Source organism: Topomyia yanbarensis, chromosome 1 (genome assembly GCF_030247195.1).
Source record: "Topomyia yanbarensis strain Yona2022 chromosome 1, ASM3024719v1, whole genome shotgun sequence".
Lineage (NCBI taxonomy): Eukaryota > Metazoa > Arthropoda > Insecta > Diptera > Culicidae > Topomyia > Topomyia yanbarensis.
In genome coordinates, this window is record NC_080670.1 from 89174068 (window position 1) to 89192389 (window position 18322).

The 18322-nt window shown below is 40.7% G+C and overlaps 1 protein-coding gene across 1 annotated transcript; it reads right to left on the minus strand.

Moving 5' to 3' along the window:
• Positions 1–1493: 1493 nt before the first annotated feature.
• Positions 1494–2814, minus strand: LOC131696349 (putative nuclease HARBI1). The gene is made up of 4 exons (XM_058984894.1): positions 2602–2814; positions 1961–2277; positions 1723–1826; positions 1494–1661 (listed from the first exon to the last, which is right to left on the minus strand). Exons 1-4 carry the CDS (start codon positions 2778–2780, stop codon positions 1494–1496), a joined length of 768 nt encoding a protein of 255 aa, XP_058840877.1. The 5' UTR covers positions 2781–2814.
• Between the last annotated feature and the right edge of the window lie 15508 nt (positions 2815–18322).

The following is an 18322-nucleotide window of genomic DNA, read 5'->3' on the forward strand; positions in this document are numbered from 1 at the left end:
TCTTGTGTTTTTTGTGCGTATGACTATGTACATGAAGGATTGTTTCTGTGACTAGGTCTGCGAAGACTCACAAGCAATATTTTGTGTAAAATGGTACTTTAGCCAACTGGAGGATCAGGAGCAATCGACACCGCGTCATGCCCTACAATATTTAAATAGGGGTGCGTCCTAGGGGGCTTTCGATGCACATTCGATATATTTTGTCGCAATAGATTAAGGACATTGATGCACTCATTATGAATATTATGTAGCATATGATCTACGCCATAAAATGCCAAAGCAGTGTGCGTCACAAAGTCGGAAATATAACGTACAAGAGGTATTACATTACATACAAAAAAGATTTGAAATGATTCTTGTGTCCTAACATCCGAATGATGTACTACTCACAGAGATGTGACAAAAACTCCGTGATGAATTGAGCACTCAGTCGCAGATATTATAACATATAAGAACTGTGGTGTTAACGTGAGGTCCAAAGAGGGTACATTACGGTTATTGTGCTGCACGACGTTATTATGCAGTATCATTTTCGGATTTTATGACGCAAAAATAATATCGGAACTCTTGACTCAAACTTGTCGTCATACTGTCACAGACTAACAGATATAACACTCGAAGATAATTTTTCGTCTGCTCTAATGGCCATTATCGATAAATTTTTAGCTGGTACTGTGGTCGCATACACGAGACATATACGTAAGTAGGCCACTAGTGAAAAATTGTTCCCGAGCATGAGGAATAAGACTCTTGCAAATGAGTGTTTCGTGTATAAAAGGTGGAGCAGTGTATTAACTAAATTGGCGGATCGATAGTTTTTTAAAGATTTTCCTCAGTGTTATGTTTGTTTGTCTGTGATGCTGCCTCTCGAACGTTGGTGTAGTCGACTATGGTTAATACATATTTGAACTCAATCTTTAAACAAATTTTAAACACTGCTTACATGGTAATTTTATTATCCAGAATAGCCAACGAATGTACCAACGATGATGCTTAAATAGACAAAAAAAGGTCTAATTTATCTAGTTTAACCCTAGCAATCCATCTCTAATTCGATCTCTAATCGATGTCGCGGTCTGAGATTCTGCGTTCTGCGTTATGGGAATATTATTCCACCGTTCCTCCGTATTTTCGGTTATTCTTTCTGGCAAAGCAACGCGATAATGGCAACATATGTTGTGCAGAGCTGCTGTCACGTATATAATTGTTGCTAACTTCTGGGGTGTATAGCGGCATTTTCTTTCTTCCAGTACAATACGCCATCGACCTAAAAGAGACATTTTGAAATTCTAGAAACAAATAATTTTAAACATTAGAGAAATACTTTTCCAGACACCAATGCTTCGTTCAACGATGCTTCTAGCTTTCGAATGCGTTTTGTTAAATTCGTGTTCAGGTGAGTTTTCTTCAGACACCCGGTACGGCGTAAGTAAATAATTTTCCAGCTTATATCCACTATCTCCTGGAAAATATTCATCAATAGTTTCGAATTATCAGAGTAAACATTTGATCATACCTAGAAGCCAAATATTTCGCATTCCTTTATCGTATTCAGTTTCCAACATAGCACGCTCCTTACTCTGTTGCCAAACAAAACTGTCATGAGCACAGCCTCCATATTTAGCGTTCACAGACATAATTTCCAGCGTTTCATTACAAATCTATAGAAAAAAAAGGATTCAATTATGAGTTATACGACTTATAAACGAAAGATTTACTTACAATCATAGCATTTATGCTATGCTTTCCCTTGCGATTGAAAAACATATGCTCGTTTTGTTGGGGGCGTAGCATCATAATGTGTGTACCGTCAATACAACCGATAACTGTTGATATAGAATAACAATGGATTATTTTATTATATCGCACAGAGTAAATAAATGAACCGGAATAGTACAGTATTTAAGACATACATTTTAAACCTGCGAGCAATATCCAGAAAGAAATTAACAATACTTACCGCTTGGTATACGATATTTCGCATAAAAAAATTGCTTAGTTACGTTCGAAATTTTAAATCGAATCCATTTCTTGCAAAATGCGCTCTCCATTTCTTTAATAACAGATGTAGTAACATAATGTACGGTACTTTGACTCATTGGAGCGACAAAATCTACTCCAACTTGCCACTGGTATGATCCACCGCCCAGTAGTTGTAATGTCGTTGCCAATTGTAGGATGGGAGGAATAAAAGTACATCTAGCTCCATTAGGCAAATGGAGCTGAGTATGGAGATATACAAACACTTCTTTATTTACTCTATAACGTCTTAAAAATCTGGAATAGGAGAATATGCCTATCATTAGATTATTCTGATCGATTGATTTTTAGAACGGCTTTCAAAGAATGTTTACTTTGCTGTCGTTCCTGGAACCATATTCGTTCCTTATTAATAATAAAAATTGTCACTGCACTAGAAAACTATAATAACTTCTTGCGCGCAACGTAATTATCACTTAGTATGTAACATAAAAGCGCAGTAATTCGCTATAATGAGCATTACTTGTAAAATTATATAAATTACGCCCAACATGAAATAACAAACGCTTTCCGCTAGTAGAGTTTTCGATATTCTACTGCAAATAATCAATTCCAACTTACAATTCCTCAGGCAACTCCAACGGGTTTGACGAATCCCTAAGGCTCCTCCGGTAAAATTTTATCTGACGATGCTCTTCTTCATTCGGTATATTGAATAAAAACACATCACTGAAAAACATCTTGGAGGAATAACCTTTTATCGACAACATATTGTGACAGATTCTAGTGAAATTAAGCATGCCAAGTTAGCTCACAAGAGAATGACGTGAGCTCAGTCATTATGCTGGTGACAGTCAAAGTGATCATCTTATCTGATTCGGAATTTTACGGTGATCATCTTATTATCACCGCTTGGTGATAATCATCTATCACCTTACATGATTCCACCCCAGAGCAAAAGCATCATGGTGCGTTGTCTCAATCAGTAAATACTGAGAGGTACATAGCTTGACTTCTATTCGATCAACCAGTGATCGATGTTAAAGCTGAACTTGAAAGGGTAAGTTTCTTGAGAAACTTGCAGTTGAAAATTCCCAGTCTCTTCCCCTTCAAGTCCTCAAGGTCATAACAGTGGGTTCCTACTACCCTTTTCACTACGGCTGGCACATACTTGGGGGCCAGCTTTGCAGAAAATCCCTTGCCTTTGTCCGATTGTTCCATGTTTTTCTTCAGCACCTTCTCACCCACAGAGTAAGTTGGACAATTGGCATTGGAGCGAAGATTATAGTAGGACGAGTGTTTGCTGTACGCCGCTTTCAAGTTCTCCCGAACCTCTTCGAGCATTTTCTTCCTTTGCTCGTTCTTCAACTGACCATCGTTGGTCGTTTGCGAGTCCCTCAGATAGCGATATTCCCTACCGTCGGAAACCATATTCCGGCCGAACATAACGAAGTACGGAGTGTAGCGAGTTGCGTCGTGGACTGAGTTGCGCACGGCATTGGCTATCTGCTGTAAATTATTGGCCCATTCTTTGTGGTCCTTCCGGATTGAGGCTCGTAGTTCTGTCGTGATTACACGGTTGACTCGTTCCGTATCGTTTACCTGAGGATGGTAGTTCGGAGTTCTCCAGTGCGTCACGTTATATTTCGCTAGCAGACTTTGGAACATCGCTGAAGTAAACTGTGTCCCATTGTCCGACAGGATCACTTCCGGAACACCGAACAGCAGGAAGATGATGTTTTCCACAAATTGTACCAACGTTTCCGCGGTCGCTTGCCTAAAAGGCTGCACCAGCACAAACTTGCTGAAGAGATCAGTTACGACGAGGAGACATGTACTTCGGCCTTTGCCGGAAGCTGGAAGTGGACCGACATAGTCCATAGCCAAGAACTGCCAGGGATACTGAGCCAACTTCTTCTGCTCTGCCATCGGCGCGGTCGTATTCTGGTTTGTCGCTTTACTAGTTTGGCATGCAAGGCACGCCTGACATTGCCTTTTCACTTCGCTGCTCATTCGTGGCCAGAAATAGCGCTCCTTCACCGCTGCTAGTGTCTTCTCCGGACCGAGATGAGCTCGATCGTGAATTTCCTGGACGATTTCCTTCCGCTCTACCTTCGACGGGTATTTCTTCCACTGGAATCGTGCATCTTCCACTTTTTTGTCCCCTTTGACGTACTTCAAGATCAGTCCATCTATCACCCTGAAATCCGGGAAACTCGCTGGGTCTTTCTGGATCTTCGCCGCTAATTCCTGATGCTCGACATCGGCGGTCAGAGTAAATATCGTCTCCACTGACCTCGACAAGCAATCAGCCAGTATATTATTCTTTCCCTTCCGGTATTCCAGTTCGATATCGTAAGACTGAATCTTCAAAGCCCACCTTAGCAACTTCGAATTGCCCGATTCCACCCCGATCGTGAACAACCACAGCAAACTACGTGCGTCGGTGACCACCTTGAAGCGAGAACCCTCAACGTAGTGGCGGAAATGCTCAATTGCTAGCAACACACCCAAGCATTCTTTCTCTACGCTGGCGTACTTCCGTTGCGTGCTACTCAGCTTCTTGCTGAAGTATGCGATCACTCTCGGCTGATCATCAACGTGCTGTATCAGTGCTGCACCAACTGCGTTATCCGACGCATCAGATTCGATCGTGAACGGTTTTTCGAAGTCTGGATTCCCCAGAATCGGTGCCGACACCAAAGCTGCTTTTAGCTCTCCAAACGCTATCTCTGCTGCTTCCGTCCACACAAACTTAGCTTTCGATTTTTTTAGCAGGTCGGATATCGGAGCTACGATGCGACTGTAGTCACGTATGAAGCGCTGGTAAAACCCTGCCAAACCGAGAAGTCGCCGAATATCCTTCACGTTCTTCGGACGAGCATAGTCGAGGATTGGCGAAATCCGTGCATTGTCAATGGATACTCCTCTCTCCGTTAGCAGGTACCCGAGATATGCCACCTGCTTCCTGCAAAATCGACTCTTATCAAGCGATATCGTCAGATTTGCCTTTGCCAAACGTTCTGCTACTATTTTCAGTAGTCTCACGTGCTCACTGAACGAATTCGTCGCTATCACGATATCGTCCAGGTAGACGAAAACGTTTGGTTCGAGATCGAATCCGATTACCCGGTCCATAAGCCGGCACATCGTGAACGGTGCGTTTGTTAAACCAAACGGACAAACTTTGAACCGAAACAAGCCTTGCGGTGTGCGGAATGCCGTATAGTCCCTTGATTCTTCCTTTAGAGGAATCTGGAAATAGGCATCCTTCAAATCCACTACCGAATAATACTTCGCCTTCCCTAAACGATGAAAGATCTCTCCCATGTTCCTCATTGGGTACGAGTCTTTCTTAGTCCAGGCGTTTATCTTGCGAGAGTCCAGACAGACTCGTAGTTTACCATTCGCTTTCCGAACTGGTACTAAAGCGCTGGCCCACTCGCTCGAACACTCTTCGATAGCATCCATCTGCTTGTATCGCTCAATCTCAGCTTCCATCTCCGCTTGTACTGCTGGTGAACACCGATACCATGGCTGTCTTCTCGGTTTTGCTTCTTCGGTCAACCGAATCTCGTGTTGCAACAACGAGGTCCTACCCAACTTATTTGCTGTTGTGCATGGAAATTTCTTGATTGCTTCAATCAGCTCCTTTCGTTCGACGGGTGTCAGATCGTGTTCCGTTTCTACCGTCTCCGGAGTCGTTTTTGAAGGTTCCGGTAGCTCTAGAGCCGGAATATCCAACGTCGCATCAGGGTCAACATTCTTCAACGCGGGTAGCGTCTCGATCGGCAGCAAGGTGAATTGGATCGTATCCACCTTTCCATTTCCTGCTGGAGTTGTCTCAACAGTGGCCACTCGTTCGAATCCGTGCTCTCCCTCAATCATCGGCTCGATTCCGAACGATTTCCAGAAGTTGTATCCTAAGATCAGCTCTCTACAAATCTGCGGTACCACTAGCGTCGGAATCACTCTGGTCATTCCCTTGAATACCATCGGTAGCTGTACGAATCCAAGACATTCATGTACGGTTTTATCGGCCGTGACAATCTTCAGCGGGCTACGCTGCATCGTCAGTCCATATCTTTTGGCAATATCGGTCATGCTCGTGACACTGACGCTTGCTCCAGAGTCGAGTAGAGCGTCGTAATCGGTGTCAAAAATCTTCACGGTTACGTGAGGGCTGCTCTCGGTGTGGACCCTTACTTCACACACCTTCAGAAACGGGTCCTCAAACGGACTAGAACTGGGAACATCGTTCGTCGGCGGAATGCTGTTGTTCCCTACTGCGCATTCCTGACCTAGTTTCCCGATGGATTACCTATCCTGTCCCGGTCAATCCGTGGGTGGTTCTCGCAGGTCACCGTCGTCTTACCGGGTGTTCCGCAGATGTAGCAGAACAACTGCTTTTCGTGTCTGCAGTTTCGCCAAATATGTCCCGTTCGGCGGCAATTCCAGCAAAGGGGACCATTTGTCTGTTCGATTGCCGGCGTGGCACTGGGTTGTTGAGCACGCGTTACCGATTTGGACTGCTCCTTTGCCCGCCGATCATAATCGAACCTTTTTCCTAACGCGTTCACCTCTTCTGCTTCGGAATAGGACCCCGTCGACTCTTCAGCCTCGATGTTGTGTAGACCCGTCGTGTTACGTGTCGGTCCTTCTCGACACTGCCTGAGTGCCGGATCGTTCGCATCAATGCGGTACGCATAGTACTCAAGCTTTCGCACATCTCGTACCGTTCTACACGCTAGTTTTGAACGGTAGTGTGGGCGCATATTGTCCCAGATGACCTCGAAAATTCTTTCCTGATCTAGCGGTGACGATAGAAGTTTGTTTAAACGCTCTATCTCCGTCTTGAACGTCAAAAACGGCTCGTTCCGAAGTTGTTTCCGCTCGTAGATTTTCTGACGGTTTCCTTGGTCCTTATTTGGGTTACCGTACATGTAACGGATTTTCTCCTCGAAGTCCTGCCAATCTAGGAACTCGTCAGCGTAGCACAAGTACCAATCGTAGGCATCTCCCCGTAATATGGTATGCACTCGCTGCAATAGGATGTCGTCTGCGATCCGATCCATTCGCGCTAGCCTACGAATCTTATGGAGAAAATCTTCCAACGATCGGTGGCGGGGGTCGCCACTAAAAGTTAGATGCCATTTCTCCATACGCCGGTCTGCATCCTGAATCTCGCGATCCGCGATTCGTCGATTCACACGACGTCTTGGGCGAAACTCCTCAGCATCATACCCATCTTCGTCCTCGCTACTCTGCAGGGGTACTGCACTCTGCCTTCGATGCAGGCCACCAGTGGGATTACCTCGACTATCCCACTGAGAAAAACTCCGTCTGTCACTCCACCGTCTATCAGCTGGATCCTCCCGTTCAGCTATTCTCGTCTCCATACCATACATTCTGCTCAACTGTCGCGCTTGCTCCTGACCGTCTCGTGCATCGTAGTACGAACGGTCGCTTACTGTCTCCATCCGTCGTTCGACTGATTCTCTTCGAATCACTCGTCCTCTATCGAACTCATCCTGTCTCGTCTGTGGAATTCCGCTATATCGTCGTTGTGGTACCTCTTCTCTCAGCCTGCGTTCGGTTTCTGGACGGTTGACTCGGTTGTACGGTGTCGGTTGCGCTTCTCTGTCGAACTCCACCCTACTCATCAGCTCAGGAACTTGAAGCCCTCGATTGGAAGGGTTGACGAACCTCGTCGGATCCGGTATCTGGGTTGCCAGTCTAAATTCTGCCAATTCTCGCCTCAACTCAGCTACTTGCATTCTCAGCATTCTGTTCTCGTCGTTAAGTTGGTTTTCCCTCCGTAGTTGTTCCTCACTTGCCGTTTTGGGAATAGCTCCAAGGGATCGCTTCGAATGCTCATCAGACGACCTGTCTTCGCGTTCTTGTCCGTCGTCTCGGTGCTTCTCGTCTTTCCTATCATCATTCCCTGACTCCAATGACTTTTGCTGATTGTCGACAACTTCTCCTGAGTGAGAATCTTCGGAACCCTTCTTCCCACTAAATCTGTTCAACACACTTCGAATTTCCCTTATCAGTTCTTTACGCATGGCTTCGGATCCAGAATCCTCAGCTATGCTTCGGGCGACCCTAAGCGCGTAATGTTTTAATCGGGAAATGCACCTTTCATCTGGACCTTTCTCCAACTTCCCTCTCAAAACATCGATTATACTTGACACGCGATCGAACTCTTGTTCGATAGTAAACCGCGACGGATAATCCCGATTTTCCCTCACATCTTCGTAAAATAGGTTTCGTAACAGTCGGTATTTGGCTTCCGAATCATTTTTTGTTTCCTCAACCTTACCACGGATTATGAGCTCGTAATCCACTTCCTCATTGGTTAAGTGGTCGGCTCTCGGAAACTTAGAAGCCATTTCGGTTTTTTGAATATGTAAAATTTAATAAATAGTATAGAAAATGTACAAAAATTGGTAAATATAAACCCTTATCTCTAATAAATGTTCCCACACAACGATAACATCACAAGAATATTCCTTAGAATCCCCAAAAATATTTCTGTATCCTCAAAAAAAAATTCCTCCAAAATAATATGCCTGATGATATTGCTCCAAAAAATAAACGGACTCCAAAATACGCTACATTACCTTAAATACTACATAAATTACAACATGAACCTAGAATAACTATGTACATAAGAAAAGAAATAAATAACCGAAACAATCATAATTTCAACAATATTCTCCAGATTATTCTTCAAGACTTCCGAAAAAATCCTGCAGTTGGGCGCCAATTTGTAGCCAGCCCTGGTCGATCCCTAGCAAGCGTGCAGCTTATGCGCCACTTCCCGTAGGAAGACTGCACGCCAAGATTTGTTTGCCCGGATGAGACTCTTCTTAGGGCGAGTCCCTGAAGAAGATTCACCTAAAAGAAATTAATCAGGATCGAACCAGACAGGCTTATCAAAAATTAGCCTCCAAAAGTCGGGTAGACGACCCTATTATCAACTAGCAGCAATCATTAAAAACCTCATCACCCTCAGATAATTCGCAGTAAGAAATTCCCCATACCTAATATATCATCACTGGAACTGCAGCCACTCATCAACAGGTGGCACAACACGTTGAAAGCGAAGCTTTCACCACTCATCAAATTCCGCCAAGCGGAAGACAGTGAAACGAAAACGAAAACTACACCGAACGAAGTGACGTAACCATACTAGAACGGGACTAAATCTTGCGGGAGTACTACAAACATTTGATTACATTTTAACTAAACAACATTTATTTCACGGTACGGTACGGAAAGATTTTCGTTGCTACTCCATGTTTGTATTTTTCCAATTTTAAATTCTAGGCCTATCTTCTATGTCTGTGTGCGTATTCTCTCCCTACTTGTGCTCATTGACCATACGTGTGCTTTTCTCCTTCAAAATCCTCCCAAATTTGGTGACGTCACCTCACGGCTCCAGCGTATCAACGGCTATCGCTTTGCACCCGGGTGGCTTAATTTATCAAAGGGTTGTGTGTGGCGTTCATGAATTGCGAACTAGAACATAATGGCCGACACACAACCTCAATTCATGGACGCGTCCCTAATTATCGCCGTCCGTGGACGACTTCTCGAGCGCTTTTCGCTCTGACGGATTAAATCACTGTGGCGTCCTCCTTGGACGCCACCCTTCACACTTAATTAGCAAGAACGATACGACTCACCAGTTATTTCTGCTGTTGGTTTCTGCTGCTGTCGATCGTTCTGCTGCGATGACGGGCGATGATGGGCGATCACATCGATCGGCCGCGCCGGTTTCTGACCAGCGGTTGTTGGATGCTGGTTGATGATTTATCGGCCGGAAAAGTTGCGTTGGGTTTCCCGACGATAGAAGGAACGGCTTTTAGACGGGTCGTCCTTCCTTCCGGCGGCGTAACGGTGCCGGGTTCAAATTTCGTCCGATGCGCTTGGACCTGCGCGCGTGTGGTTTTGTTCCTCTCTTCTTCCTCTAGTTCGTCGTAGCTGTGTCAAATAAAGAGGTGCCGTCTGGCTATTGCAAACGGGGTCATTAGCACATGGGGAGGGTCAATGGCACTATAATTTTGAGCACTATTACCTTTCTCCTGAATTCGCACGCACTTTACCACACGCTAGCGTTTGTTACGAACTTACAGACAACTAATGGAACGGGAGAGACAAGAAATTTAGACTAATTCAAAGTACTATCACGACACTTTACATACTTGGAAACTAAACCGGACAAAACTACGCGCACTTTCACTATGTTTGGCGGACTGGGACGAAATGGACTAGCAGCGTTAATCCTCAGATTAGGGAAGGTAATTTCGTACGAACTTACAGGAAGCGCGTATTTTCCCGCAAATTTCTTCGGGCAAGTTCGGAAATCAACGACCCTACTAGCTGTTTTATTCTGTCAGCTAACTCTTGGCTCTATCTGTCCCTTTCCATCATGCATTCCAAGTGAAGGATCGTCATGGTTTTCGTCTTCAGGAGAATCTCAACAGGCAATTTAATTTCTTCCCCTCGCGGAGAGGAATATTTGCTAGGGTGTTGCGCAAGAGTTGATCAACGGTAGGTTGTCTAACTCTTGGCGCAAACAAATCAGACTGGTTCTACTAAATTTGAAAAATATTGCTGAATATGACATGACCGCTACAATTTTTTTCGTGTGACCATCGTTGATTCGAACGAAACTTTGAAGTTGTGTTCGGTTTATGAATCTCCATGATTTTCTCTGACAATTGCAATATTTTGATACAAAAGCAATTTTTCAATAGGGCGTAGACATTTCTACGTGCAAAAATTTAAATTTTTTGTTCGATTACTGTATTTTATACAGCAAAACTTTCTAAGAACGAGTTTCAGGGAATGAATACTTCTGTACAAAAAATATGCACTGAAAAAAGCGTAATTTTTCACAAATGCAAAAATTTATTTTTAATTTAAAGTGCAAAAAAACCATTTTTGCTAATTTTTTATATTTTGTCAACCAAAACTCAAAGAGAAAAAAAATATTTTAAATGTGATTGTATGATAGATAACAATAACTTTATACATGTTTTTAAATTTCATACTAATTGACATACAATTTTTTTTACAGAATATAATTCTAAGTATCATTTCAAATCAAAATGCATTTAACAAAAATCTTCCAAAATGCGATAGTTTTCGAGATATTTGGAATATTGTTCCAACAGAAACAGTTAATTCGACTGGTTATGTCCTTTTAAAAAGTTATTTGCCTTACCCCATCATAAAATATCAAAAATCTAATGTTTATCGTTTCAAAGACACAAAAGAAATTTTTTCAGTGTGTTGGGATCATGGAGAAGCTTTCAATAAAAAAGTTTTTCTTACAACAACTTTTGACATATTTTCATAATTATTGCTATTTGCAGTTAAAAATACATTTTTTGAATATGATTCTAAACGCAATTTTAAATCAAAATGCTAATAACAAAAAATTCTGTAATGTAGTAGATCTCGAGGTATTTTAAATTTTGTTTTAAAAACACAATTATTTTGTTATATTACGACCTTTTCAGAAGTTATTCGCGCATCTCCATCAACAACAATCGGTTTTTCAAAAGACCCATAATATTTCCTGTAACTTTTTTTTGACATCAAGGCGATATTGTAAACCATTTGAAAGCTATACGAAAACAATCAAAATTCTATTCAATTAAAGGATCTGATGATTAAACTAAATAGTTTGATCATACGATCATACGATCATGGTTTTTTTCATGTAGCTTTCAAATGGGTTACAATATCGCCTTGAATTCAAAGGAAAAGTTACAGGAAATGTTATGGTCCATTTGAAAAACCTATTGTTGTTGATGGACAAACGCGAAATGGTCTCAATGAAATAAAATAATTGTGAAATTAAAACGAAATTTGAAACATTTCTAGAACTACTACATTTCAGAAAAATTCTGTTATGAGCATTTTGATTTAAAATGGTGTTTAGAATCATATTCAAAAAGAAAATTGTCTTTTTGAATGCAAATAGTATGAATCATGGAAATATGTCAAAAGTTGCAGTTAGGATTTTTTTTTGAAAGCTTATCCATGATCCAAATACACTGAAAAGGTTTCTTTTACGTCTTTAAAACGATAAGCATTAGATTTTTGACGTTTAATGATGGGGTAACGCAAATATCTATTAAAAAAGGCGTAATCACACGAATTAGCTGTTTTTGTTGGAACAAAATTCCAAATACCTCGAAAACTATCGCATTTTGGAAGATTTTTGATAAATGCATTATAATTTAAAACGATATTTAGAATTATATTCTGTAATAAAATTTCAGTTGCATATGTCAATTAGCATGAAATTTAAAAAAAATGTATAAAGTTATTGTTAGAAAACCTTTTTTGGCGATAAGCTGTTCATCATACAATCACGTTCAAAATATTTCTTTTCTCTTTAAGTTTTCGATGACAATAATAAAAATTAGAAAAAAATAATTTTATTTGCAATTTAAATTTTTAGCACAAATTATTTGTTTTTGTGGAAAATGACACAACATTTTTTCAGTGTATATTTTTTTTCGTACAGAAATGTTCATTCTCTGTAGCTCATTCTTAGAAAGTTTTGCTGCATAAAATACAATAATCGAACTAAACATTTTTGAAATCATGGCACGTAGAAATGTCTACGCCCTTTTAAAAAATTCCTCTTGAGTCAAAAAAATCTTTCTAATTGTGAAAAATGTTCAGTCTTCCATGTCGGTGAAACGGGTAAAGTTTCGTAGGAATCGAAGATGGTCGGTCCCAATTTTAAATATTTTCGGATGGATCTTGATGTGGCCAACAAGATTTCTATGGGCCGTTAGTAACCTAGAACTACAAATGCAAGTTTGGCTCCTATTTTAGGAAAAAAATCCTTTTTGTATTCATAGCGCTATCGGTTTGAATGGGAGTTTTCTCTGTGACCACATTCCACAACCCGTAACACCGCAACCGGAAGTCGGATCAAAACAAAATTTCATAACAGTTTTTGGGGACGGAAGACTGTTCATTGGGGATTGAGTTTGGTCAAATCGGTCCGTTAAGCACTGAGAAATTGATGTAACTGTTATTTTGAATTTGAATACTTCCGCTGCGGCTTTTGGAACCGTCGATGATTGCCAATGTGGCTTTGAATGACTGTTAGTGACCTAGAACTATAAATCCAAGCAGTTGTGGTCACATATTGGAAAAATTTTCGCCTTTTGGAAAAAATTTACATCCATCGCCGAATGCGTTGAAATCAGGATTTACTGTGTGTTCGTACTCATCACCCTGTAATTCCGAAACCGGATGTCGGCTCAATTAGAAATTCAATAGCAGCGTTGTAACATTTCAATTCAAAATTCAATTGGAACGTAGTAACTTTCATTTGAGACCAAGTTCGGAAAAATCGGTAAATTATTAGCTGAGAAATAGGTATGACATTAGTTTAGAGACTTGGGAAGTTCCCCGGAGGCATCAAGAACCGTCATACCGATAGGAAGGTTGTACCTTTCATTTGAGACTAAGTATTTACAAATCGGTCCAGCCATCTCTGAGAAAAATCGGTGAGATTGTTTGACACATGCATACATACATACATACATACATACATACACACACATATACACACACATACACACGCACACACTTTTACTCTTCGTCGAAGTAGGAAAGATCCACCGTCGGGGACTATTCCGAGTAGTCCGTAGCGAATCGCCGGCTTGAATCGTCGGTGCACCAGTGAACCGGTCGCAATCCTCCACCCGGAATCGCTGGACTGACCTCGGCATTCTGCCGGACTGCATCGAAAGAAGAATAACGCGTCCGTCAACGGTTGCGGGAGACATTCTTTCGTCGAGGAACTCTCCGCCGAGGTAGGCTAGCTCCACCGTCGGGGACTACGCCGAGTAGCACCGAACACAACAAACCACCAGTATAGGGTCGTCGGGGCACCAGTGTACCGGAAGCCACCCTTCAACCGGAATCGCTCGATCGACCACGGCATCCAACTGGTCAACGTAGGGAGGAGGGCATGTAGAATATCATGCCGTGCAGGACTGTTATGGCGGTTATGAGACCAGCGAAATCTAGCGCGACCAACTAGACCTGGAATCATGTGAAGTGCAGTAGCACGCCGCCCGCCGAAGTAGTCATTTGAAATGGAATCCGGGGGATCAGGCAAATGTCGGACTCCTTGGAGGAGTTTAGAGGAGTAGTGTTCAGAGTTATCTTCTCTGTTCAAAGTCCCTCGCTCTAACACACGATGGACGAAATCGGTAGTATGGTCGAACGTTTGCTGGGTCGACATAAAAGCTTTACCACCAATCTCGAACAACTGAGTCGAATGGTATAGGAGATTCGGCTCTGCGGGCCGCGGTTAGAAAGTCGAAATTCCGACCGATTGCATAACCTTTCTATATGAGAAAGGCAAAACAATATCCAGTTGTGCACCACAATTAAAAATGTACTAACTATTATTTGTGATACACAACTACAATAAATCAATCGAAGACATCCTAGACTTCATAAACTTTTGCTTGGAAGTTGTCATCACATAACTCAATTCAAATGGCGGTCATTCTGAACCATTTCTTATAACTAGATATTCTGCTTGGTATCCATAGACTTGTGGTAAGGGCAACCTATAGATAACCTAGACTGGGTGGAACAGAAGATAAGTTACTGCTAGTCCGGTAAGCCATATTCCGAAATGCTCGAATTTAATGCAGATATGATTTTATGTCAGAAGAATAGGTTCACTGTTATGATTACTAATGGGGGGTTTTCATTGAAAAACCCCGGGGCGGTGGATTGCACCGGTGTTGCATTTTCTAGCAGTAGAGCAAGCCACTAGACGCGGTTCATTCCCACTTTTGCTAGAAAGTGCAAAACCAGTGCAATCTACTGCCCCGACATAAGAATCAGAACAAAATTCCGAAAATGGGTTGGATACAGTGTAGAACCGGTTTAAAATCCTAATGAAAAATCACAGCCTTTGATACTACAAAATCATATTTAGAGAATGTAGGTAAATGATCTATTTTGAATCCATCTGTAACCGGCACCAGATTGACAATACCAATACAATGTTGACACTGGTTACCAAACCTGATTAGAATGGTGCCTATATCATAGTGTCTTTGCGTTGAGCTTTACTGCCCATAAAAGCATAAGAGTCCCATATGGTTTTTTGTTGAAAATGAGTTATCTGTTGGATTGTATTCTGTATCACCACTGAATCACAATGCACAAATAAGATTACCAGGTTTGTTTAGAAAATATCGAAAAAATACCAAACCATGGTTGTCCCATCCATTTGGCTCAAAGAAAATGTAAATCTTGAACAGCGTTTTTCTCGGCTTGTTGTTTTTACATTTCTTATAAAAGAAATGTATAGAATTCGCTCAAACTTTCAAGATTTTTTCCGAGGCCCGGAGGGCCGAGTCTTATATACCAATCGACTCAGCTCGACGATTTGGGACAATGTCTGTGTGTGTGTGTGTGTATGTCTGTGTGTGTGTGTGTGTGTGTATGTAACGGACAAATTCTCATTCGTGTTTCTCAGCAATGGCTGAACCGATCTTATACAAACCAATTTTAAATGAAAGAACTAAAAAACAGTATGAACGCTATTGATTTGTTTTTGATTCTGATGTTTAGTTTCCAAGATATGAATGTTTGAATGTGTAAAAATGGCGTTTTTTGCAGTTTTTTTGAAATATCTGCCGAAATTGACAACATAGTATAACAATTTATATGTTTTAAGACAGCGTTAACGAATACCTTTCGAACAAGCTATAGATTGTTGAAATCGGACTATTATCAAAAAAGATATTTACCATTAAAGGCGGACGAAAGATTTTTATCATTTCCCATTGCCAGAAATATGACCAAAAACATGTAATCTATTATTAACGCCAAAACGGCTTATTTTAGGTCAATAGTATCTTCGGAGAATTTAATGGAGGTAATATGCCCTTTCTTTTGGTATTGTGCTTTTGCTGATTAATCCCCCTATGAGTGAGATATTTTCACAAATTTTCTTGGAAGTGATTATATCGAAATGATGTCTTCAGCAAATTTGTAGCTCTTACTTTTGCGAATAACTATACTGAAGACTTTAAATATCTATTTTGAATACTTTAAAAGTTATGGCTTGTTGTTTGCTGATTACTCTTTGCTGCCTATTTATTGTTCAATGTAGTAATAATCCATTGAAATAAGCTAAACATTATTTCGATAAAACGAATTTTGTATTTCATTTTACTATCTACAACCGTTAGAGATAATCACTGAACACTTCCAAGTTGTCTGGAAGGAACAGTACAAAAATGTTCATTTGTGCAAACCTTCTGACTACAATTTTTCTAACTTATAACCATCGGATCGATCTGAAACATATCGGAAAATGAAAAGCGAAATAAATAGCTCCAAGCAACGGCTTAGCCAAGAGAAGGTTTTGGGGTTTAACACCATACAACCCCCCCCCCCCCCATCACACCCAAAAAAAAATATTGGATTGAAGTTGAAAATTTATTGATGCAGACTGATTTAATCAAATATTACAATAACAATTATCTGATCCGTAGATTAATAACCTGTTGTTGTAAACGTCATGGGGACTTTTGATAAATTGTCGGAATGGGGTCCTGATATGTAACTGATTTATTGGTCTTGATTTCACAGTTGTCTAATTGCATCAATATCAAATTCCTGCCTGAAAACATTCCAATAGAAAATTCCAGAGTTCTGTAATCAATCATTATCCTCAGATTTATTTTCAAATTGAGCTCGTTTTTATAGAAATGTACTGTAATAAGGGTCTTTATTTAATAGGAAGCGAAGTTAAAATTGATTTAATGTCTATGAAACATAGAACTGCTCACCAAAAAAATGCATAACTTTCAACATTTGCTAAAAATGTTTTTGCCTTTCTCATTCACTCTAAAATTCATCAATCTAATACCGACCCGGAGGGCCGAGTGTCATATGCCAAGCAACTGAGTTCGTCGAGATCGGAAAATGTCTGTGTGTGTATGTGTGTATGTGGAAAAAATGTGACCTCTGTTTCTCAGAGATGGCTGGACCGATTTGCACAAAGTTAGTCTCAAATGAAAGGTACAACCTTCTCATCGGCTGCTATTGAATTTTTTATTGATTGGACTTCCGGTTCCGGAGTTACGAGTTGAAGAGTGCAATCACACAGCAAATTCCCATATAAACTGAAATGTAAAATTTTCAAAATCAAATTTGTATTTTTGATGCCAAATGACTTTGAATTGCATGAAACATTGAGATGTTTGACAAAAATTTACTTTTTTGGACTTTGGTACATTTTTGCCTTTCTCATATAGAAAGGTTATGCAATCACACTAAAAATCGACAATCATACCGGCCCGGAGGGAGTATGCAGTGAGGGGTTGCTACTTTAAAATTAAAACTGGTTTAAAATTTCTTAACAAGTTGAAAATTTTCGGCAGGACCCGGACCTCCCGGATCTTACTATGTGATACTGAAACATCGCTTGAAACCAGCGGCGGTCAAGCGATGTTTCAGTATCACATAGTATCTCAAGGTCGTGGCTGTCGATCCATTGTATGTATGTGCATATCGTACTGAACATGTAATATTCATTTCCACCATTGTATTGAACATAACCAGCCATGGAATCGTAGTCTGGACAAATGAGAAAAGCACAATTGCACCACTAGGTGGATTAAGACAGGTTTTTTGGGGAATGCGTCGATTTGAGACGAAAACGTAATATGATTAATAACGAGGATAACACTTTCCGAATGTAGAGAGAAATTTATGAAAAATGACGATTTCCATTCGACTCTAGCAGGTTCTGATCGATTTTGATGAGCATTTGATTTATGTTGTATGACCAATTATATGTATAGGTCAAATGTTCAAAAACAGTAATTTAAGGTCAAGATAACATCATTTTGAAACCGCCAATTTCGGAGGTTTAGTATCTTCGATGAGTTTTACAAACGTTAAACAGCGCATCGTTTGATAAAATAATTTTGACGGTATATCGTCCAAGAAATATTTATGGTGAATTTTCTCAGGTTAATTTTCATGACTACAATAAAGTCTCAACAAATTCGCTAAAGACACGAACTCTGTTACTATATTCTGAAAAATTAATTCTGCATAATTTTAGAACCTCAAAAATTACGGTTTCGGAATTATGCCGTTTGGACAGTAAGATCGATTTTCACCAAACCCCCACCAATTGTAAAATTGGTATTGTAAAAAAACGTAAGGGCGATATTTCAATGCTGATAGGTGGGACCGAAAAAGTAAACAATCGCCAAAGGGGCGATACTATCATTTTGTCAATTTCAATAGC

Bases quoted from the DNA above. Each gene is read 5' to 3' on its own strand.
- LOC131696349 (XM_058984894.1), bottom strand. From the start codon at position 2,780: ATGCTTAATTTCACTAGAATCTGTCACAATATGTTGTCGATAAAAGGT. The intron at 2,278-2,601 runs GTAAGTTGGAAT...CTCCTATTCCAG, and splicing joins TTGGAGTTGCCTGAGGAATT to ATTTTTAAGACGTTATAGAG. The intron at 1,662-1,722 runs GTAAGTAAATCT...TTTTTTCTATAG, and splicing joins ATAGCATAAATGCTATGATT to ATTTGTAATGAAACGCTGGA.